Genomic DNA, 21,753 nt, shown 5'->3' with positions numbered 1-21,753 from the left:
GCCACCTGATTGTATCGGGGTGAGACCAATGTTGGATTTTGGACCTACACAGATATGAGATAATAAATTTGGTTGGATGAGGCCTCTATGTTCATGGAAGTTTCTCAAGGGAGAAGAAGAAAACAAATACATGATCACACCCTTGGGCGATGGCATGACTGCATCTTCTTTTGACCCTCCAGTTTAGATTTGGTGGTAGCTTCCAGCTGATGCTCATCTTTGGTTTCCCTGAACATTTCCTGTTAGCAACTCAGATATTTTGTCACTTGAGTAATTACTTAACATCCTTCTGTTTGTACAATATTTAACTGATAGCATTAAACTATAAGCATTTATAGTACTTAACATTAGTATAAAAACTCAAAATTTTCCAAATAGACTTGAGAAAAAATGGAGTTGGGGAGAGAGAAAGTATAAAACTCTCCTAGGAGTCAGCACCTACAAAGAATTTTCACCAAGTAGCTTCCTAATAACTCTGTTTACTTTCATGGTATTGGTGACTTTTTCTTGCAGGGAAGGGTGCACAATGTCATTTAATGAATTCAGGTGTCCGATACTAATGAAGAATGGGAGAAGGCTACTCGGCAGTCTCTTGTACATGGTCTGGACTCATTGCTAAACTGGTGAGGAAAATGAAAAACTGTGGCTCAGGGAGGGAGATCAACTTTGTGCGTGGGTTCGAGACTCCACGGAAGTGCACAGACAGCTGATCCCAAGAAAATGAGTTTTCTTTTTAAGAAATAAGGAAGGGCCATGGTTGGGAAACTAACAAGTTCTGCCATAGTTATTATCACTGTTATTCAGCATTGCTCTAAAATTCTAGTTAATACAATAATGCACAAGAAATGTATTAGAAAAAGTATGTTATTAATATTTATAGGTTATTTTACAAGTAACCTAAAACAAAGAAGACAATGAACTGGAAAATATTGCAAAAGAGATTTCCACAATGATACCATTTACCACTTAAATATGTAAAAAATGAAAACGAACAATAAAATCAATTATGATAAAGAAAAAGATCATATTAAGTAAAGCATCAAAGTAGGAAATAGGCAAAATTAATTATAAAAAAATGAGTTGCAAAAAATGTGTTGATAATGAAGATGAGAAAATTTTATTGTGTCATAAGTACGCAGACATTTAGAGGAAATAAAATCCTTTTGGATGAAAGACTCAATGTTGTAATTCTGTTCATTTTTTCTACATTTCTTATAAGTTTAATACTGTAATATCAAAATATTGGTGGAATTTTTTAACTTTAGAAAATAAATCTAATTTAGAATAAAACCACATGAAACTCACCAAGAAAACTGTGAATGAATAAAGCAGTGAGTGAGTGCAGACTTGCCCTTCCATACATTAAATATACTGTAAACATAATGAGTAGTAAAATTTGTAGTATCTCCTCGAAAATTGTGAGGGAGAAAAAATAGAAAATGAGTACACCAGGAGAAGAGCCTAACCTATCAACAAATTCAAAAGGTTATAAAGAAAGCATAACAAATTCTTACTGGAATGAATTATTATTTAATTGCAAAGATGAAAAATTACCTCACAGTATTTACCAATAAATTCTAGACAGATTAGAGTTTAAATGTGAAAATTTCAGCCTTAATATAATTTAGACTTAAAGCAATCTAGAATATTTATATTTTCCTAAATATATTTTCAGTGATTACTGTAGAAAACAAACTCCAACAAAAGAATGAACATAATATAAAATTCTCATAATTCAACTCTAGTCCTACCTTTCCACTGCCACCTGAATACTGAATATTGTCTTTAAAGTAATATCAATTTTATGGATGAAAAATGATGTCTCATTCCTGTAATGTCACAAATTTATTTTAACATCCCAATTGCTTTTTTACTACTAGTCTCTGGGGAATCTAAAACAATCAAATGAGTGTTCTCCTTTGTGCTTTCTACCTAGGGATACACTGATATACTGCTGTCCTTCGAAGTTCAGAGCAGAAAATAAAATCACTGAATGATGAAGATTAAGCATCCACTTCGTATCAATGTTACTTCTGAAGTCCAAGTGCAAACAGGTAGGTTACATAATCCTGAGCCCTTACTCTACCTTACATACCATCTATCTCATTATTTTTATCTATCTCATTATTTTCATTAATAACCTTAAATGTATCAATAAGTGACATGTATAAATGCCAAAAAGATAACTGAAGAGAAGGCTGAAAGGGGAAAATTAAACTGGAATATACCTGATTTTGTCACAACTGAAAAAAAAAAAATACAAAAATCAGAAACACAATATAAATGGCTACCAGGAATTAAGATAACAGTCCAGCAAAGTAAGTTATTCTTAGAGAAAAGAAATCTAGGCATGTTCAAATTGTTTGATTATCTTTATCAGGTTGAAAGATTTTATTCTTTGACTTATATATAGCAAAAAGAGAAAGTTCCTTCATTGTTTTTAGAAATGCAATTATTTTAAAAGAGAGATAAATGATAGAAATGCAAGGATAAAGTACCTGATTCATGACTTTGAAAATCATAGAATATCACCACTTATAAAACATTGATGGTATCATTAACTTCTTAGGAATGATTAGAAAATGTATGAGAAAATTCAACTTTCCTATGGCAACATTCTGAAAATGGTCAAGTAGTTAAAAACTTTTAAAGTGAAAAAAATTTAGAAATAGCATCTTGTCTAGGACTCTATCTCTGCCAGACCCATGTGCACCTGCAAATGTACTTATTGCATACTGCAGACAAATACAGAAGGTCCAGAAACTGTAGCTTGGGTAAGATCATTGTCTTAGAGCAGGGGTGTGGAGCACAAAGAACAAATACACATTCACATCTGTGAATGAGAACTAACAAAGATTTCCATTTTCAGTTCTATTTCCTTGAGAAAGAAGGAACGTTTTTTGTTTTGTTTTTAAAGATTTTATTTATTTATTTGACAGAGAGAGACACAGGAAGAAAGGGAACACAAGCAGAGGGAGTGGGAGAGGGCGAAGCACGCTCCCTGCTGATCAGGAAGCCCGACATGGGGCTCGATCCCAGGTCCCTGGGATCATTCCCAGGTCCCTGGGATCATGACCTGTGCTAAAGGCAGACAATGACTAAACAACCCAGCCACCCCTGAAAGAAGCAAGTTTTTATGCTACTCTGAAAGATGGTGTCAAACATAATGGGAGATTATAAGCCACTTAAAATAACTGTGTGTTAGTGATAGTAACTATATATAGAAAAGAGGGGCACCTGGGTGGCTCAGTGGGTTAAAGCCTCTACTTTCGGCTCAGGTCATGATCCCAGGGTCCTCGGATCGAGCCCCGTATCGGGCTCTCTGCTCAGCGGGGAGCCTGCTTCCTCCTCTCTCTCTGCCTGCTTCTCTGCCTACTTGTGATCTCTGTCAAATAAATAAATAAAATCTTTTTTTAAAAAAAAAGAAAAGAGAATATGACTAAATGCTTATTATGTTATCTAAATATACTGTATTTTTTTAAATTTGAACTATGTAACCAAAAGTTTAATAGGTACCTTGAAACCATGTATTCTATTTTCTTTTGTGGTGATCTGCATTAGGCCTGGGTCTAGGCTTTCATAAAAGCAAGGAAAGGACTGGAGAGGAACTACAATCCTGGAATAAGACTTGAAAAACAGAGCTACAATCAGGCAAACAGGAAGGTCTTAAAAAAGTGAATTTATATACATCGAGCGCTGACCTATTCCCCTGATATGTGTGTATTTTTTTAAAAGTTCACTTAGCTTAGCTGAATCCATCTCAGTCAGTAACATAATATATGACTTTTTCCATCTTGACAAACAAAGTTAAAGGCTTAAAGAACTTTAAGGAAGTAACTGTGAGAAAGGATAGGTCCAAGAAAGCTAAGTAATCCAAAATGGCACTATTTTCAAACAATCCAACATATTTGAAATTTTATAAAATCATGTTTACAAATGTCAATGATTCACCTTACTCTTTATCCCTCACTAATGGGAGTTAAGTGGAACAAGACTATAATAACAAGACTACGATGGTAAACTTTACTAGTCTTAATAGTAGTGATTTAGATGTTTCTATACACTTACATATGTGAAAACATATGACTTAAAAAAAGATACCAGATAAAAATGGATATTTAATTCAATTTTGCTACAACTGGATATGCATGCACAGATAGGATATACTTCACGTCTAATCACATGAAGAGCTAGGCAATATGTAAGTGAGCATCTGTAGTTTTGAGAGTCAATCTGGTCATTCAATTCTAACAAACCTTAATCTTTCCTTAGTAATAGGCTTTAATCTCAGTTAATAATATAACTGTGCCCAAATTCAACTTTCTAACAACAATATGCTCATGATTTGTAATCAGTTCTATTTAATAAGCATAATGCAGATTATGTGACTTCAGCAATATTTAATATGGCAAACCTTTTTTTAAGATTTTATTTATTTAAGAGAGGATGAGCAGAGGGAGAGGGAGAAAGAATCTGAAGATGTCTCCATGGGTTCAGTGCAAGCCTCCAGGGGGCTCAATCCCACCAATCATGATTATCATGACCTGAGCTGAAACCAAGAGATGGATACTTAACTGACTAAGCCACCCAGGTGCCCGTAATATGGCAAACTTTTTACTGCATACTGAGACTGTCACAAAAATGTGTCGGTAAATGCACTTCCTGAAAAAGATAAAAATCTGTTTTGCTGATGCCTTCTAAAACTCTTTTCTAATAAGTTAAGTGTTTCACACAGTTTGATCTGCAGCTGAACAAGAAGGGAGAGATTTTCTCAAATGTTCAAGCAACCTTGCTCCTACTAACCAACACATGCATTTCATTTAGTTGGCTCCATGCCCTCCACACTTTCTACTGTTATGTGGTCCTATGAAATATCTCCTGCAAAATACCTGCGAAGCAGTCATGTTACCAAAATGGTTGTTTGCCTACATATGAGACAGCATGTAAGTAAAGATCAGGTTTACTGACTTCTCAGTCCCTATGACACCCTGTTTTTTTCTTCTTCTAGGCAACCTCTGACAAACTCATACAAAAGGATAAATGGATCTCCTGAAGAACAGATCAAGTGTTTCTGAGTTCATCTTGCTCGGACTTTCCAATTCTCAAGAAATTCAAATATTCTTTTTTGCAATCTTCTTTCTTGTCTATGTAGCCATCATAGTAGGAAACCTCCTCATTGTGATCTCTGTAATAGTTGACAACCATCTTTACTCCCCTATGTATTTCTTTCTGGCAAATTTATCATTTTTTGACTTGTGTCTTTCTTCTGCTACAACTCCCAAAGTAATTGCAGACTTCCTTAGAAAACGCAAGACCATCTCCTTGTGGGGCTGCATGGCCCAGATGTTTTTTATGCACTTCTTTGGGGGTGGAGAGATGTCTCTTCTGATAGCTATGGCCATGGATAGGTATGTTGCCATATGTAAACCCTTGCACTATAAGATCATTATGAATAGCAGGACTCTCATTGTACTTCTACTGCTCTCATGGGCAATTGGGTTCATACATACCACAAGCCAGATGGTTTTCACTGCAGGTTTACCTTTCTGTGGTCCCAACGTTGTGGACAGCATTTTCTGTGACCTTCCCCTGGTCATCAAGCTTGCCTGCACTGACACCTATATCCTAGAGCTCTTGGTGATTGCAAACAGTGGACTCCTCTCCCTGGTCTGCTTCATTTTCTTGCTCATATCCTATATTGTCATGCTGGTCACCATCTGGCAGCACTCCTCCGGGGCATCCTCCAAGGCAGTGTCCACACTATCTGCTCACATCACTGTGGTCACTCTCTTCTTTGGTCCCACTATCTTCATCTATGCTTTCCCATTCAGTAGTTATTCTGTAGATAAGTTTCTTTCTGTGTTTTACTCTATAATCACCCCCCTCCTTAACCCAATTATTTATACTCTGAGAAATCAGGAAATGAAAGCAGCCATTAAGAGACTCAGCAGCCAGCATCTTGGTTCCTGGTTCACTTCCTAAGTAATGTCTATAACAACTGATTATTTGTGGTCTCTGCTATTTGGGACTTTTGAGTCTTATATATTTATTGGAATAATTAAAATGAAAATATTAATACCATCTATTTTCTTCCCTTAAAATTCACGCAATTATCAAGGTCACTTTTATTAAAAATCTAGTGAAAAATTTCATAACGCAGATTTAATACATAAGTAAGTGTGCATTCATTACTTCCTTGTCTTAGAATTCAGAGAAACAGGGGTGGCTGGGTGGCTCAGATGTATGGGCATCTACCTTTGGCTCACGTCATGATCCTAGGGTCCTGGGATTGAGCCTCACAATCGGCTCCCTGCTTAGTGGGGAGTCTGCTTCTCCCTCTCCTGCTGTGGCTCCCCTACATCTCCCCACCACTTGTGCTCTCTCTCTCTCAAATGAATAAATAAAATCTTAAGAAAAGAAGAATTCAGAGAAACAACCCTGATGAATGTTTAAAATACATAAGCATATGTCTTTTTACAAAATTTTTTTCAAGTTTTAATGTCAGTATGTAAAAATACGTAACTTTAGTAAGACAACATACTATATGGTGTTTAGTATCAATTTTTTTTTCCTGAAGTTATATTAAGTAACATAATAGGTGTTCAAATATCTGTCAATATTTGTCAACCATATGGGTCTTCACAGAGGGGTTGTGGTTTGATTGAGGATAAGAATACTTTCTCAATATATAGCCTCCATATGCTAATTATCTTTAATAGAATATAAAAAACATGCCTAAAAACAAATATTTCCTACATATCTTTGAGTACTCAAATAGTTTTATAAGAATTAATATCAACTGAAATATTTAAGATTAAAACCATGAACTTGGTAGAGCTTGCTCTACCAGATCACATTAACACTCAATGCTTTTGCAACTGAATTTTATCATTCATGAAACATTAAAAAAATATTTACTAGGTAACAATCGCTGCCCAAAGAAACACAGATACATGGTTATAGATACAGACCTGATCCCTGTTCCAGAGACAGTAACCCCTTGGTCTCTTAGGTGTGGCAGTATCAGAAGATCATTTTAAGGGGAGACATTTATACGAACACATTAAGAAAGCTCTAGAATTAGACATTAAAGCAGGGGAAAGAGCACTCCAGGCAAATGGCCAGTGTACCTAGACATAGTTAAGTGAGAAAGATTTTGTGTAAGAATTAAAGAGAGACCTTGATGAAGGAGATTGATGAATAAAAGAGTGAAGATCTATGCTGAGATTTTATAGAAAGGAAAAGGCCATGGTTTTCAGGCTAGTGGATTCATTTTTATTATCAATATAAACCCATTAATGTGTTTTGATAAAGGGAAAGATGGGATCCCATATATATTACAGTTCGGTATATCTCTGTCCTCTTAAGTAGAGAATATAATGTAGCAAAAGTAAAAGCAGAGGGAATTGTTAATGGGCTATTTCAGATAGCAAGCCTGAATTTATTAAATAATATAATAATATTTAATGAAAAACTATTTAAATACTAATAATACACGAATTTGTGAAAACTGTAAAGATTTCCAAAGGCAAATAGAAAACCTTAAATTATTTGAACATCTTTGAAACCATCTCTTTTTATGTTTTTTAAATTTTTTTTAAATGTCTCACTTTTTAAAAACATTTTAATATTTTTTTGATTATGAAATTTTTTATTTGACTATAGTTTAAATACATATTACATTAGTTTGAGGTGTACAACATTGTGATTTGACAAATTTATACATTATACTAAGCTCACCAGAAGTGTAGCTCCATTTGTCACCATACATTATCATAATTTTACTGACTATATTCCTTATGCTGTGGGTCTTATTCCTGTGACTTGTTCTTTCCCTCACTATAAGCCTGTATCTCCCACTTATCTTCACCTATTTTGCCCATTAGCAACCATTAGTTCTCTTTATTTATATGTCTGATTCTGCTTTTTGTTTATTTTTAAAATTCATTTGTTTTGTTTTTTGGATGCCACATATGAGTGAAATTTTATGTTATTTGTCTCTCTCTGACTCATTTCACTTAACACCCTCGAAGTCCATCCATTCTGCTGCAACTGGCAAGACTTCATTCTCTTTTATGGCTGAGTAATATACCATTGTGTATATGTACCATATCTTCCTTATCCATTCATCTAATGATGAACACTTTGGTTGCTTCCATATCTTGGTTTGGGTAATTGAGTCAGAACACCAATATTGTTCTAATATTATCTTTCTGATTTCTATATTTAAGAATCTTCCTCTTGCAAACATCTCCTCAAATGCCACACTAAACCATGGCATATATTTCCTCACCATAAATATTTTTTTACAGATTTTTTTTAACAGAGAGAGAGAGAGAGCAGGAGGGGGCGAAGGGGTAGTGGGAGAGGGAAAAGCAGACTCCCTGCTGAGTGGGGAGCCCAGTGTGGGGCTTGATCCTAGGACCCTGGGATCATGACCTGAGTTGAAGACAGATGCTTCCCCCCTCACTTCTCTTTTGTGTTTAGTGGTAAGCCCTATCTGGGGCTTACACAGTCTTGATTTGCTAGGGAAAAAAAACCCTTTTTTTTGAACTTTATTTTTTCTTTTTTCCTTCCTTCCTTCCTTCCTTCCTTCCTTCCTTCCATCCTTTCTTTCTTTCTTTTCCTTTCTTTCTTTTTCTTTCTTTCTTTCTTTTAGTGTTCCAAGATTCACTGTTTACATATAACACTCAGCGTCCATGCAATACATGTCCTCCTTAATACCCTCCACCAGGCTAACCCATCCCCCCACCCACCTCCCCTCTAAAACCCTCAGTTTGTATCTCCATGTCCACTGTCTCTCATGGATCATCTCCTCCTCCGATTTCTCCTCCTTCACTTTTCCTTTCTTTCTCCTAATATCCTCTGTGTTATTCCTTATATTCCACAAGTAAGTGAAATGATATGATAATTGACTTTATCTGCTTCACTTATGCTTAACTGACTGAACCACCCCATCCATAAATATTTTTTTTTTAAGATTTTACTTATTTATTCGACGGACAGAAATCACAAGTAGGCAGAGAGGCAGGCAGAGAGAGAGAGGGAAACAGGCTCCTCACTGAGCAGAGAGCCTGATGCAGGGCTCAATCCCAGGACCCTGAGATCATGACCTGAGCCCAAGGCAGAGGCTTAACCCACCGAGCCACCCAGGCACCCCATCCATAAATATTTTTAAAAGGTTTGTTCTTCATGGCAATTATAATTGTTAGTGGCTGTATAAGGAACTAAGTCTTCAAAAAAAAATTCTGAGGTTCAATTAAAAAGTTTGAGAATTCTATTAACAATGTCTGTCATGGGCTTTGGAAATGAATGTGGCACCACATTTATCATATATTTACTACTCTCACTTTCTTGTAACCTTTTCAAGAGGATTTTAATTGGAGCAACATGGAAAAGTTATATATAAGAATAAATACAGAAAAATTTCTGTAGCATATGAACTCATCTGCAATCATATATTTTTATGCTGTTAGCCTTTAGAATTTTACTTGCTTAATTGCATTGTTTTACAAAGGTTTGCTACAGATCTTTCTTTATACTTTTGAGTCATCATGAAGTTATATATAATTAAAAGGGGCTAGCAAAATTTTCTATCTCTAGAATGGTTGGTTGTAAAAATTCACTAAGGAATTATGCATTGATTACCATTACTCATTTACTGATTACCATGGTGAAAGAATCCCCTGCTTGCTTGCTCAAGCTCTCTCCTCTCTTTCTCTCCCTTTACATGGTAATAGGAGATTTGTCTCTGTTAAGAACTGGTTTATACCAGTGCGCCTGGGTGGCTCAGTGGGTTGGAGCCTCTGCCTTCGGCTGGGGTCGTGATCCCAGAGTCCTGGGATCAAGCCGGACATCGGGCTCTCTGTAAAAACAGGGAGCCTGCTTCTCTTTTTCTCTCTCTGCCTGCCTCTCTGCCTACTTGTGATCTCTGTCAAATAAATAAATAAGATCTTAAAAAAAAAGGACGGGTTTATACCATGAATTTCCTTACATGCCTTGTTTAGTTCACTATTTTAATTTCACAGAATAAATGCATTCAATTACCAAATTAATAATAAATATTCAGACTGATGTAATCAGATTGATAGAATTATAATTTCCTCAAGTCTTTATTTTATAATAGATCCATTTTCTATAAATGTGCTCATCCTGGTCCAACCAAAACACGAGTTAGTGCAAAGCACTTATTAGAGACAGTTCACATGACTGATACACTTGGTGAATTCACAATCCATTTAAATAATGAGAGAGTAAGTCCTTGTTCTGAACTCTGGGGAATACTAAGCATGTTTATTTTAATAATTCCCTTTGAGGGTTGATCACCAGTCAGCACCTTATGTATATGATTCTTGCCTTTTTTTTTTTTAACCTGCAAATGATTACCATATATCTTCATGGGGGTAAAAAAGATAAACAATATATATACAGGATCTCACAGTGACTGCATGTCTTTGAAGAGACCACTCCTCAGGTATAACTGGTAAGTTTAAATATCAGTATTAATAACAAACTGCAATTGTACACTTTAATAAAAGAAATGTCAAGTTGTCATAATAAATGATTTCACCTATTGTGACAGAATTAAATCCATCTATATCCTGGATATATTTTATGAAGGAGCTTATAAATTTTCGAACAAAGGCTAATTAATATAGTTCTTTGCTTTTAATTTTCCAATTTAACAAATTGAACTAAAAAATTACTTTTCTGGGGCACCTGGGTGGCTCAGTGGGTCTGCCTTCAGCTCAGGTCATGATCCCAGGGTCCTGGGATTGAGCCCCACATCTGGCTCTCTGCTCCCCAGGGAGCCTGCTTCCTCCTCTCTCTCTCTCTTTGCCTACCTGATATCTCTCTCAGTCAAAAAAATAAATAAAATCTTTTAAAAAAAATACTTTTATAATTCTCAAGATTTTCCTCCTATTAGATTTTGAGATTAAGGACTGCATAGTTTCAAAGCTATGCATAACTAGTATGTAGACTCAATTACTGAATGAAATATATACCAATGATGATATTAAATCTTTATAATGAAGACAATTAGGTAATCATATCATTTATATTTCATAGAGAAGAATGTTTTCATTAACATTCTCTTCTTTGGGGCGTCTGGGTGGCTCAGTGGGTTAAGCCTCTGTCTTTGGCTCAGGTAAAGATCTCAGGGTCCTGGGATCTAGCCCCGCATCAGGCTCTCTGCTCAGCAGGGAGCCTGCTTCCCTCTCTCTGCCTACTTGTGATTTCTCTAACAAATAAATAAATAAAATCTTTAAAAAAATCTTTTATTTACCAAGTCTTCCATAGTAAAATTCTGTGGTTCTTACTGATTTGAGTATCCTTACATCAGAAAATGAAATAATGCTAAAGATAGAATTATTTGAATGCACATACATAGGACCTATATATATTTAATGAAATATACAAATATATCCTGTATATGTTACCCTGGGGTCTCATAACAATCTGTGAGGTAGTAGTGTAGGTATCATTTCATTTTTATGGAAAAATAAATCACTGTTCAAAAGTTAAGAGTATATTTCTCTAGTAAATGCTGAGCCCAGGACTAGAATTTAACTCTTCATTCTTGACTCGGTTTTTTTTTTTTTAATTCTGTTAGTCAAGCTAAACAGTAACATCTGAATATTTCATGAAATATTTAAGCAAAAAAAAAATGGAAATTCAGAGTAGATTTTCCACATTCTGTTTGGTGTTCCAGGACTAGAACATGGTACAAGTATGTGCTTTTATGACTATATAAGTCTAGATCCGTGTGTTTGGTATACATCACTAATAGTTTTTTTAAAGGAAGAAAAGAAAGGGGGGGGGAATTGGGAATAAAATATCTAAATAACAATGAAAAGTAGATAATAGTGAGCCAACAGTATCAGGTCAATGTGGAAACACATGCAGAGTACAAATGTCAAGAATGTATGAGCCAAGGTAAGAGTCCAGTCAGTCTGCACACAAGTGTGATACTGTGTCAGAGGAAAGCACTAGGTACAAAGATGATAAGAATTTAGGAGCCAAGGAAACAAAAACTATTTGCCAAACATTTGTTGGTTGTTCAGAGACCATATACATATAGAATGTAAAGGGACAAGAACGAAAACTCCGGTCAAAAACCCAGCAACAACAGATTCAGGAAAACAGGCAAAAAGGCTCAACAGTGGAGGTCATGAGTTTCATCCAGACATCAAAGTATTAGATACACAGCACTATTCAGAAGAATGAGGAAGAAGAGGAGGGCAACAATGACGAGGACAAAGGGGATGAGGGGAGGAAGGAAGAAAGAATAAAAGAAATAAAGAAGGAAGAAAGAATATAAGAAGGAAGGAAAGGAGTGAGGAAGGAAAGAAGGGAGGGGGAGGGAAAGAAGTAAAGAAAGAAACATGGATGCTAAGAAACATTGTGGTCTTGTCCAGAAACTTCCTAGGAAGGTTGATTTATTATAATTTGGGGGACAATAAGAAATAAGTGAAATCATTGGTATACCTCTTTAGGATAAAAGATTATTATAATTTGGGGGACAATAAGAAATAAGTGAAATCATTCGTATACCTCTTTAGGATAAAAGAGAGGGGAGGGATGCCTGGGTGGCTCAGTTGTTTCAGTGTCTACCTTCAGCTCAGCCCATAATCCCAAGGTCCTGGGATCAAGTCTCGCATCAGGCTCCTTGCTGAGCAGGGAGCTCGCTTCTCTCTCTCTGCCTGCCACTGCCCCTGCTCGTACTTACTCTCTCTCTCTCTCTCTCTCTCGCCGACTAATAAAAATTAAAATCTTTAAAAACAAAAGAGAGAGAGAGAGGTGATAATACAGCATAGCTGATGGAGAAATTACCCGAAAGCAATTTGTTGAAAAGTATATCAACTTCCACGCACCTGAACATTTTAAATTAGGGAGGGGGAAGGAGGCAAAAGATTGAATCACTTGACTAATGATCCATTTGGGTCTTTTACTCATTGGCCTATTGAACTCATGGTTCATACATTCATAAACTCATGACAGAAACAACAAATTACTGTGGGGATGCACTCTATGCCTATAAACTCTGTTTACAAATTTTTAGAATTAATTTCTTATCTTTTATTCCTTCCTGGCTGAAAATAAATTTGATAATGTGAATTCTGTTTGAATTAATAAATTAAATTATTTTTCAGAAATGTTCATCTTTTCTCTTTCTATAGGAATCAAATACTTTCTATATGTCTATATCTTCAAAATTCTCACAGTTTAAATTATCACTTTTTTCAGATACTCTACATTTTAATGACTTTCTGACAACCCCTACATAGACTAGAAGGATACAATGAATAGCTCAATATCTGAGTTTGTTTTGTTAGGACTCACCAACACTTGGGAACTTGAGATTTTCTTTTTTTTCATATTTTTGTTGGCCTATGCAGCAATTGTGGCAGGAAACCTTCTCATCGTGGTCACCATAATCTTTGACTCACTTCTATACTCCACACCAATGTACTTCCTCCTTGGAAATCTCTCCTTCCTGGATATGTGTATTTCCACAATCACAACCCCTAAGATGGTCACAGATTTCCTCAGAGAGTATAAAACTATTTCTTTGTGGGGCTGTATGGCACAGATGTTCCTCCTCCACTTTTTAGGCGGCAGTGAGATGACTCTTCTCATAGTCATGGCTGTTGATCGATACATTGCAATATGCAAACCTCTTCACTACACATCCATCATGAATCGCCGTGTCCTCGTGGGCTCTGTGCTGCTCTCATGGGCTGTTGGTTTTGTGCATACGATGAGCCAAATGGTTTTTACTATCACCTTGCCTTTCTGTGGCCCCAATATAGTGGACAATATTTTTTGTGACCTTCCTCTAGTTCTAAAACTTGCCTGCACAGAGACCTATATTCTGGAGTTACTGGTAATCGCTGACAGTGGACTGTTGTCTTTTATCTGCTTCATATTCCTGCTCATTTCCTACACTGTTATTCTGGTAACTGTCCGACGTCGATCCTGGTGGACTCTCCAAGGCTGTGTCCACACTGTCTGCTCACATTACTGTGGTCACTCTATTCTTTGGGCCATGTATCTTCATTTATGCTTGGCCATTCCGTAGCTTTTCAGTGGATAAATTTCTTTCTGTGTTTTACTCGGTTATCACACCCTTACTGAACCCCATTATTTACACTCTGAGAAACCAGGAAATGAAAGCAGCTATGAATAGACTGAGGACCCAACACATCAGATCCAGACAGACCTTCTAGGCAACAAGCACGATGATGAAGATTTCAGTGCAAAACCCATGTACATCTCAGAATAAGTTGATATTAATTCATTCTGTTTGTAGCTTTTAAAAATATTCATAATATACATTGAAATTATCAAATATTCCATCATTATATTTCTATAACATGTTTGGTTTTATTGGAGGAATGATTATTTTAGTTAAGATTCAATTCAGTTAGGGTTAATACTTTTTAATGTAATAAAGAATTAAATAGAAAAAAACTGACTCACTAACTATAGTTAGAAACTGAGAAATACCCAAGACGAAATTTCACTAAAGAAGAATCAAAAAGGAATTTATTTATCTATTTTTAATTCAGAATTAGGAGACTTTCAACTAAATTCTCTAGTTGACTAAGTGTGTGTAAAATTATATGAACTCTTATAAACTCCTAAACATACACAAACTCACAGTTTTGTGGATCCTAGTATGTGTAAGAATTATTTTTTTAACAAGGTAAACAGATTCGTTTCTATGAGTATATAGATCTAAGTGTCATTTACTCACAAGAAACACATATTTCTTCCTTAAAAAAATGGGAATTCCACCTGATATATATATTACACAGCTCATTTTACCTTATTCCTTCTTTCATGTTTGTATACATATTTGTTCTCCTATATCTCAAGAATCAAGTAAGAGCATTACTATTGTGTTAATCCCCATGGACAAGGGAAAATGAAGAAGCCCCTGTATATTCTAGCCCCTGTATATTCACAACAAAGCAGGAAGTAGTCAAGCTGCCTACCTTTTATAAAGTGCATTAAATTAAAATGTTTCATCTATGGTTCATGGGTATAAAAATAAAAAGACATTGTATGGCCTCTTTGATATCAAATTCAAATGTTCTGCTCTCTCCCAAATGCTCAGGAACCTGTCTATAGGCTTTTATCCAATACTTTTTCATCATTGCCTCTTAGATGATATGTGTAATATACTAATTATAGACTAAAGGGTGCTTTAAAGATCTATTCTTAGATACATGTGCATGATATATTTTAGACTAAAATTTTATTTTAAAAAACACATTAAAGAGGATAGGAACTGGGTCCCTAAGGATCATTGGGCATATATATTTGTATCTATTTCTTATGAATTAATTCAATCATAGAATTAACTGTAGACATTGATATAACATGTAGCTTTATCAAATTTCTAACATTTGCCACATTTGTTTCAGATTCTTTTACTACAAAAATGGATTATTAGCAATAATAAAGACTCCAAAGCAACCATCTACGCCTATTTTATTGCAGCAAAGATCATCACTATCATCTACTCTAGTATCATTCATTTGTATGTTTTTTTAAAATATTTTATTTATTTATTTGACAGACAGAGACCACAAGTAGGCAGAGAGGCAGGCAGAGAGACAGGAGGGGAAGCAGGCTCCCTGCTGAGCAGAGAGCCTGATATGGGGCTTGATTCCAGGACCCTGGGATCATGACCTGAGCTGAAGGCAGAGGCTTTAACCCACTGAGCCACCCAGGCACCCCCCTTCATATGTTTTTAAAAATTATTTTCCTTATTTTTCATATAGTGTGTATAAAAACATTTTGTGTGTTTTTAACTTGATGTAAGTGGAATCTATATAAATGTCATTATTCTAAAATTTATTTTTTTACTCAGTTTAATGTTTTAATGACTTATCTGTCTAAAAATGTACTTCTCTGGTTCATTTTTTATTGTGGTTAAAACCATGTAACATTTTAAACATTTTCAAATGTACAGTAGTGTTAACTATGCGCACCTTTTTGTGCAAAAGATTTCTAGAATTTTTCATCTTGCAAAACTTATACTCTATCCTCATTCACAAAAAACTTCCCCTTCCACCTCTTGTTAGCTCCTGGCAATCACCATTCTACCTTCTGCATCTTAAGGGTTTGACTACTTTAGGTTTATATAACTGAATCGTGCAGCATTTGTCATTTTGTGACTGGCTTATTTCACTTAGCATAATGCCTTCAAATTTTAACCATATGATAACATGTAGCAGGATTTTTTTTTAAGGCTGAATACTAGTCCATCATAGGTATATGCCACATTTTCTTTATCCATTCATCCACTGATGGACATATAAATTGTTTGCTCCTCTTAGCTATTGTGAATAATGCCACAACAAACATGAATGTGTATCTCTTCAAGAGCCTGTTTTCAATTCTTTTATTTTTTATTTTTTTAAAGATTTTATTTATTTATTTGATACAGAGAGAGATCACAAGTAGGCAGAGAAGCAAGCAGAGGGAGAGGAGGAAGCAGGCTCCTGGCTGAGCAAGGAGCCCGATGTGGGGCTCAATCTCAGGACCCTGAGACCATGACCATGACCAAAGGCAGGTGCTTAACCAACTGAGCCACCCAGACACCCCTTCTCACCCAATTCTTTTAGATATATACCCAGAGGCTAGATTGCTGTATCATATGGCAATTCTATTTTTAATTTTTTTGAGGAACCTCCAGAGTTTTCCAGAGCGGCTCCACTACTAACAGTGCCAAAGTTTCTAATTCCTCCTCATCTCCATATCCCTACCAGCACTTGTCATTTTCTGGATTCTTTTTGTTTTTGTTTTCAAAGTGACCACCCTAACAGATATGGTTTTGGTTTGTCTTTCCCTGACAATGAGTGATGTTGGGCATTTTTTCATATGCTTGTGGGCTATTTGTGTATTTTTTTTAGATAAATATCCATTCAAGTCCTTTGCTCATTAAACTATTGGGTTTTGTTGTTAAATTGTGGTTCTTTATAAGATTCTGGATATTAACTCTTCTTATTATAATTTATTTGAATATAATTGACACACAGTGTTACATTAGTTTCAGGTGTACAAGATAGTGATTCAACAAGTTTATACATTATGCTATGCTGGTCACAAGTGTAGCTGGCATCTGTTACCATACAGCACTATCACAATACATTGACTATATTCCCTATGCTCTACCTTTCATCCTTGTGACTTATTCATTCCATAACTGAAGGCCTGTACCTCCCACTCCCCTTCACCCATTTTGCCCAACCCTTTAATACCCCTCCTTCTGGCAAACATTGCCTTGATCTCTGTATTTATAGGTCTGATTCTGCTTTTTGTTTTTTTTATTCATTTACTTTTCAATATTAACTCTTCATCAGATGTATGATTTGTAAATATTTTTTTCATTCTATAGCTTGCTTTTTCATTGTATTTATTATATCAACTGAAAATACCTTCACTCATAGATTATATTAACAATTTCTGCTGTTTATAATACACAAATTTAGAATAGTTACATTTAATTACTTTTCCTTTAGGGTTTCTGATTTTGTCTCTTATGTAATACATCTTTACAACTAATTGCCCCAAATATTCTGTCTTCTCTTTTTTATAATTTTAAACTTTTTCTTTTATCACATTTAGTTATTTAATCCAACTGGAAGTTAAATTTTGTATTGGTATCTGATAGGAACCTAATTTATTTTTAAATGGATATAAACAGACATCCAAATACCATCTACTGAAAAGCTTTTCCCTGCTGACTGAAATGTCATTTTTGCCAGATATCAATCAATCATCCATTGTAAGCTTGGGTCTGTTTCTGTCTCTGTCAATACTTTAATTGGTCATTTTGTTTGTCAGTGACAACACTACACTATCTTAAACAGAGTTGTTACTTGTCATAGTGAATCTGCACTCTCATATGCTCTACTTTAAGTATATCCTAGTTGTTGTTGATCAACTCTACCAGATGATTTCAGGATAAATCGTCAATTCTTCAAAAACAATTCTGAATAGCAATTAAAATCAGAATTTATAGATTAATTTATAAATAAAAAACTTTATGATTTTGATTATTCTAATTCATCAATGTAGCATATCTTTTTATTTCATTTTATTTTATAATATTTAGTGATTTTTGGTAGGTTGTATTGCTTTTGGCTGAAACCACCAGTACAATGCTGAAGCGAAAACATTTTTCCCCTGAATTTATAGTGTTTATATCTAAAATAATACCATTTAAAATTAAGATGTTTATTTTATTAATTTCTAATCTTGTTATTTTTTTAAAGATTTTATTTATTTATTTGACAGACAGAGATCACAAGTAGGCAGAGAACCAGGCAGAGAGAGGGGAGGAAGCAGGCTCCCTGCTGAGCAGAGAGCCCATGGCAGGGCTCCATCCCAGGACCCTGGGATCATGACCTGAGATGAAGGCAGAGGCTTTAACCCACTGAGCCATACAGGCACCCCTAATTTCTAATCTTTTTTAAATTATAATTGTGTCTTGAATTTATAAAAAGTTTATGCACACTTTGAGATAATTTTTTTTTCACTTAATCTGTTATACTAACAGATTGACTTAATATTGCCAGTATTTTCTTAACTGTGGTTTAAACTCCATTTTGTAATAATATGGCTTTTCTTTTGCCTTTTATCTTTCCAGGTTTGATTACTAGTTGTTTTCGAGTTGTTCATTGTATAATTTTCTCTCTTTTTCTATTGTCTAAAGCAGTTTAAAAATGCAGTGATGTTAGCTTATTTTTTTTTAATTTTTTTAATTTTTTTATTTTTTATAAACATATATGTTTTTCCCCAGGGGTACAGGTCTGTGAATCGCCAGGTTTACACACTTCACAGCACTCACCATAGCACATACCCTCCCCAATGTCCATAACCCCACGCCCCTCTCCCAACTCCCCTACCCCCAGCAACCCTCAGTTTGTTTTGTGAGATTAAGAGTCACTTATGTTTTATCTCCCTCCCAATCCCATCTTGCTTCATTTACTTATTTTTAACCCACTGAGCCACCCAGGCGCCCCTAGCTTATTTTTAAAAGTTGAGTATAAGCTCCTCCATCTATCACCATCGTTTCTACACTGAAGCCTGCTCACTTTTCAGGGAAAGCTTCAACATCATCTTCTGAGAGAAGGCTTCCCTAACCCTCCAAACTTGACTGGGACTCTCTGTCGTAGAATTCCAAAGCAGCCTCGCTTGCTGTTTCATAGTGGTCATCAGACCATATACTATTTAATCAAATGTTTGCATCTATCTCTATTTCCCATTAGGACATAAAGAAATCATGAAGTCAAGGACCATGTCTATCTTCTTCACTGGAATATCCATCCCTACTGGGTGTCTGCCATAAAGTAGTTACTTAATAACACCGCTTGACTAAACAACTGATTAGATTGCAGGAATCATTAACATACCTTGTCAGATACATAAGCTCATTCTCTGTAATTTTTAAGAGAAATGATTAGCCAAAAATTTGAGACAGGACTTAATTAATTAATTGCTTCTTTACATCATGCAGGCAAGAAAAGATTTAGAACACCAGACAACATATATCAGTCATTTTTCCCCTAACTTTTTTTTTGTAACTGTTTTGAAGCATTGAGATAAAACAATGTCTCAGTTTATTGAACACTAGTCTATTTATTTTCATGTCGTTCATTTATTTTCATGTCTTCTTCCTAAATTAGTTATTGACTGCAGTTCTTTCATTCTAAATGTATTTATTTCCCTTTAAATATGTCAATTTCTTTATGAAATAGGAATTGTTATTTTATGAAATTTAGTGCTTTAATTTACAAAAATGCTATTCTATTCCTCTCCTCTGAATAAATTCATATTATTTTATACAAAGAGAGCTCATTGCTATTATTCAATAGTACAAATAAACTCACTTTACAACCCATTCACCAGAAGACCGACGGCTAAACTGCTTATGATTTCTTATTACCATAAATGATTTCATGATTACTATTTGTCCAACAGCTCTATGCAGGGATAAGAATTTCCCTAAGATAAATACCCAGAAAAGAAAAAAAAACTCGATAATAAAGCATTTACCCATGCAATTTCACTAAATGCAGTAATGATAGCTTTACAGAATGACTCTAATTCCAACTACAGAGCAAGAGTCCCTACTGCTCATGTCTCCACTAAAAAATTGAACATAATTTGCCTTTCTAAACGTTTGTTTCAACATAAAATAATATCTTGTTGCTTTAATTTGCCATTTTTTCTGATTATCAGTGAATTTGGCATCCCTCTCACACTTATTAGCTATTCAAGCTTTTCTATGAACTACTTTTTTAAGATTTGGCCCACTTAAAATAAGTTTTCTGTGCTTTTCTTGGTGATTTGCATGCTGTCCTTCTGTTCAGTATAGTAGCTAATAACATATATGTCTGTTTAAACGCTAACTTGAATGAACTTAAATAAATAAAATTAAAATAAAATTGAAGACTCACTCAGATTCAGGTGTTTAATAGCTGTATGTATATAGTGGCTACTATATGGGATGAGACATGGTTATCTGGTTATATAAGACATGAAAATGGTTTCATCATAGAAAATTCTAGTGGGCAGCAGTCATCTAGATATTAATCCTTGTCAACTTAATATATTACAAATATTTCTTTTCTTTTTTTAATTTTTATTTATTTGACAGACAGAGATCGCAAGTAGGCAGAGAGGCAGGCGGGGGGTGGGGTGGGGGGAACCAGGCTCCCTGCTGAGCAGAGAGCCCAATGCGGGGCTCGATCCCAGGACCCTGGGACCATGACCTGAGCTGAAGGCAGAGGCTTTTAACCCACTGAGCCACCCAGGTGCCCCACAAATATTTCTTTTGAATTTTTTATTACTTCTGTCTCTAGTTTCCATGACTGAACAAAAATTGTGTTCTGAAATGTATTAAAGATTTGACTTTTTATTCATTTTAAAATATCAGATTATAAAATCTTCTTCAACCATATGCTTCACATATATTCCTCAATATATTATCACATTTTTCATATTTTGTGTTTAAATATTTCTGGAGCCCACCTTTGTATATTTGGAAGGTAGGGACCCAACTTTATTCTTCTTCTCTTAGTTAACTACTAGTCTCAGCAGCAGCTACAAATTAATCTGTCCTTTCTCCACATTTCTGCTTGGTTATCACATAAGTGTGTGTGTATACACATGTATAAAAATTTATATATGTATATCAAATGCATACTCACATATAATCTCATATATACATATACGTACACGTGTGTATTTTAGAACATAAATGTATGCGTATACACATAATGATCTGAGTTTTCCACTCAGTTACATTTATTTGTCTTTTATTTTACCATTATTTTATTATTTTTCATGCTATAACTTCATATATGGCTTAATATCTACTTGATTTGTTCACCTGTTTTGTTACTCAAAGTTCACTTAGCAAAATATTCACCTTTACTTATGCATGTTTAATTGTCAGGTTTTTTTTTTTTGTTAAACAGCCAAGTTTTTAATAGAATAGATACATTTACGATAACATAGATGTCTTTGCTATGTTATATCATTTCATTCATGAGCATGATAGGTACTTCCATTTAATCAAATTGTAATTCACATCTTCTAAGACAGGTTTTAAATTTTCTCCATAATGTCATTATTTTCAACTTGCAAATATCACTTTGTTTCATTTTCTTGTCATAGTTAAACTTGTTTCTGCTATAATATTAATATTTAATACTGGTCTTTATATGT

The 21,753-nt window shown here is 34.9% G+C and overlaps 2 protein-coding genes across 2 annotated transcripts; both read left to right on the top strand.

Moving 5' to 3' along the window:
* Positions 1-1,319: 1,319 nt before the first annotated feature.
* LOC116867442 (olfactory receptor 4K13-like) lies at positions 1,320-5,982 on the top strand. Its single transcript, XM_032857076.1, has 2 exons — positions 1,320-1,331; positions 5,056-5,982. The coding sequence occupies exons 1-2, from the start codon at positions 1,320-1,322 to the stop codon at positions 5,980-5,982; spliced, it is 939 nt and encodes a 312-aa protein (XP_032712967.1).
* Positions 5,983-13,303: 7,321 nt separating this feature from the next.
* On the top strand, positions 13,304-14,231 carry LOC116867441 (olfactory receptor 4L1-like). The gene is given in 2 exon segments (XM_032857075.1): positions 13,304-13,974; positions 13,976-14,231. Coding segments are annotated over 2 exon segments (927 nt in total).
* Positions 14,232-21,753: the final 7,522 nt, after the last annotated feature.

This window comes from Lontra canadensis, unplaced genomic scaffold (genome assembly GCF_010015895.1).
Source record: "Lontra canadensis isolate GAN:19392208 unplaced genomic scaffold, GSC_riverotter_1.0 scaffold12, whole genome shotgun sequence".
Taxonomy (NCBI): Eukaryota; Metazoa; Chordata; class Mammalia; order Carnivora; family Mustelidae; genus Lontra; species Lontra canadensis.
This window is presented reverse-complemented; position numbering and strand designations above follow the sequence as displayed.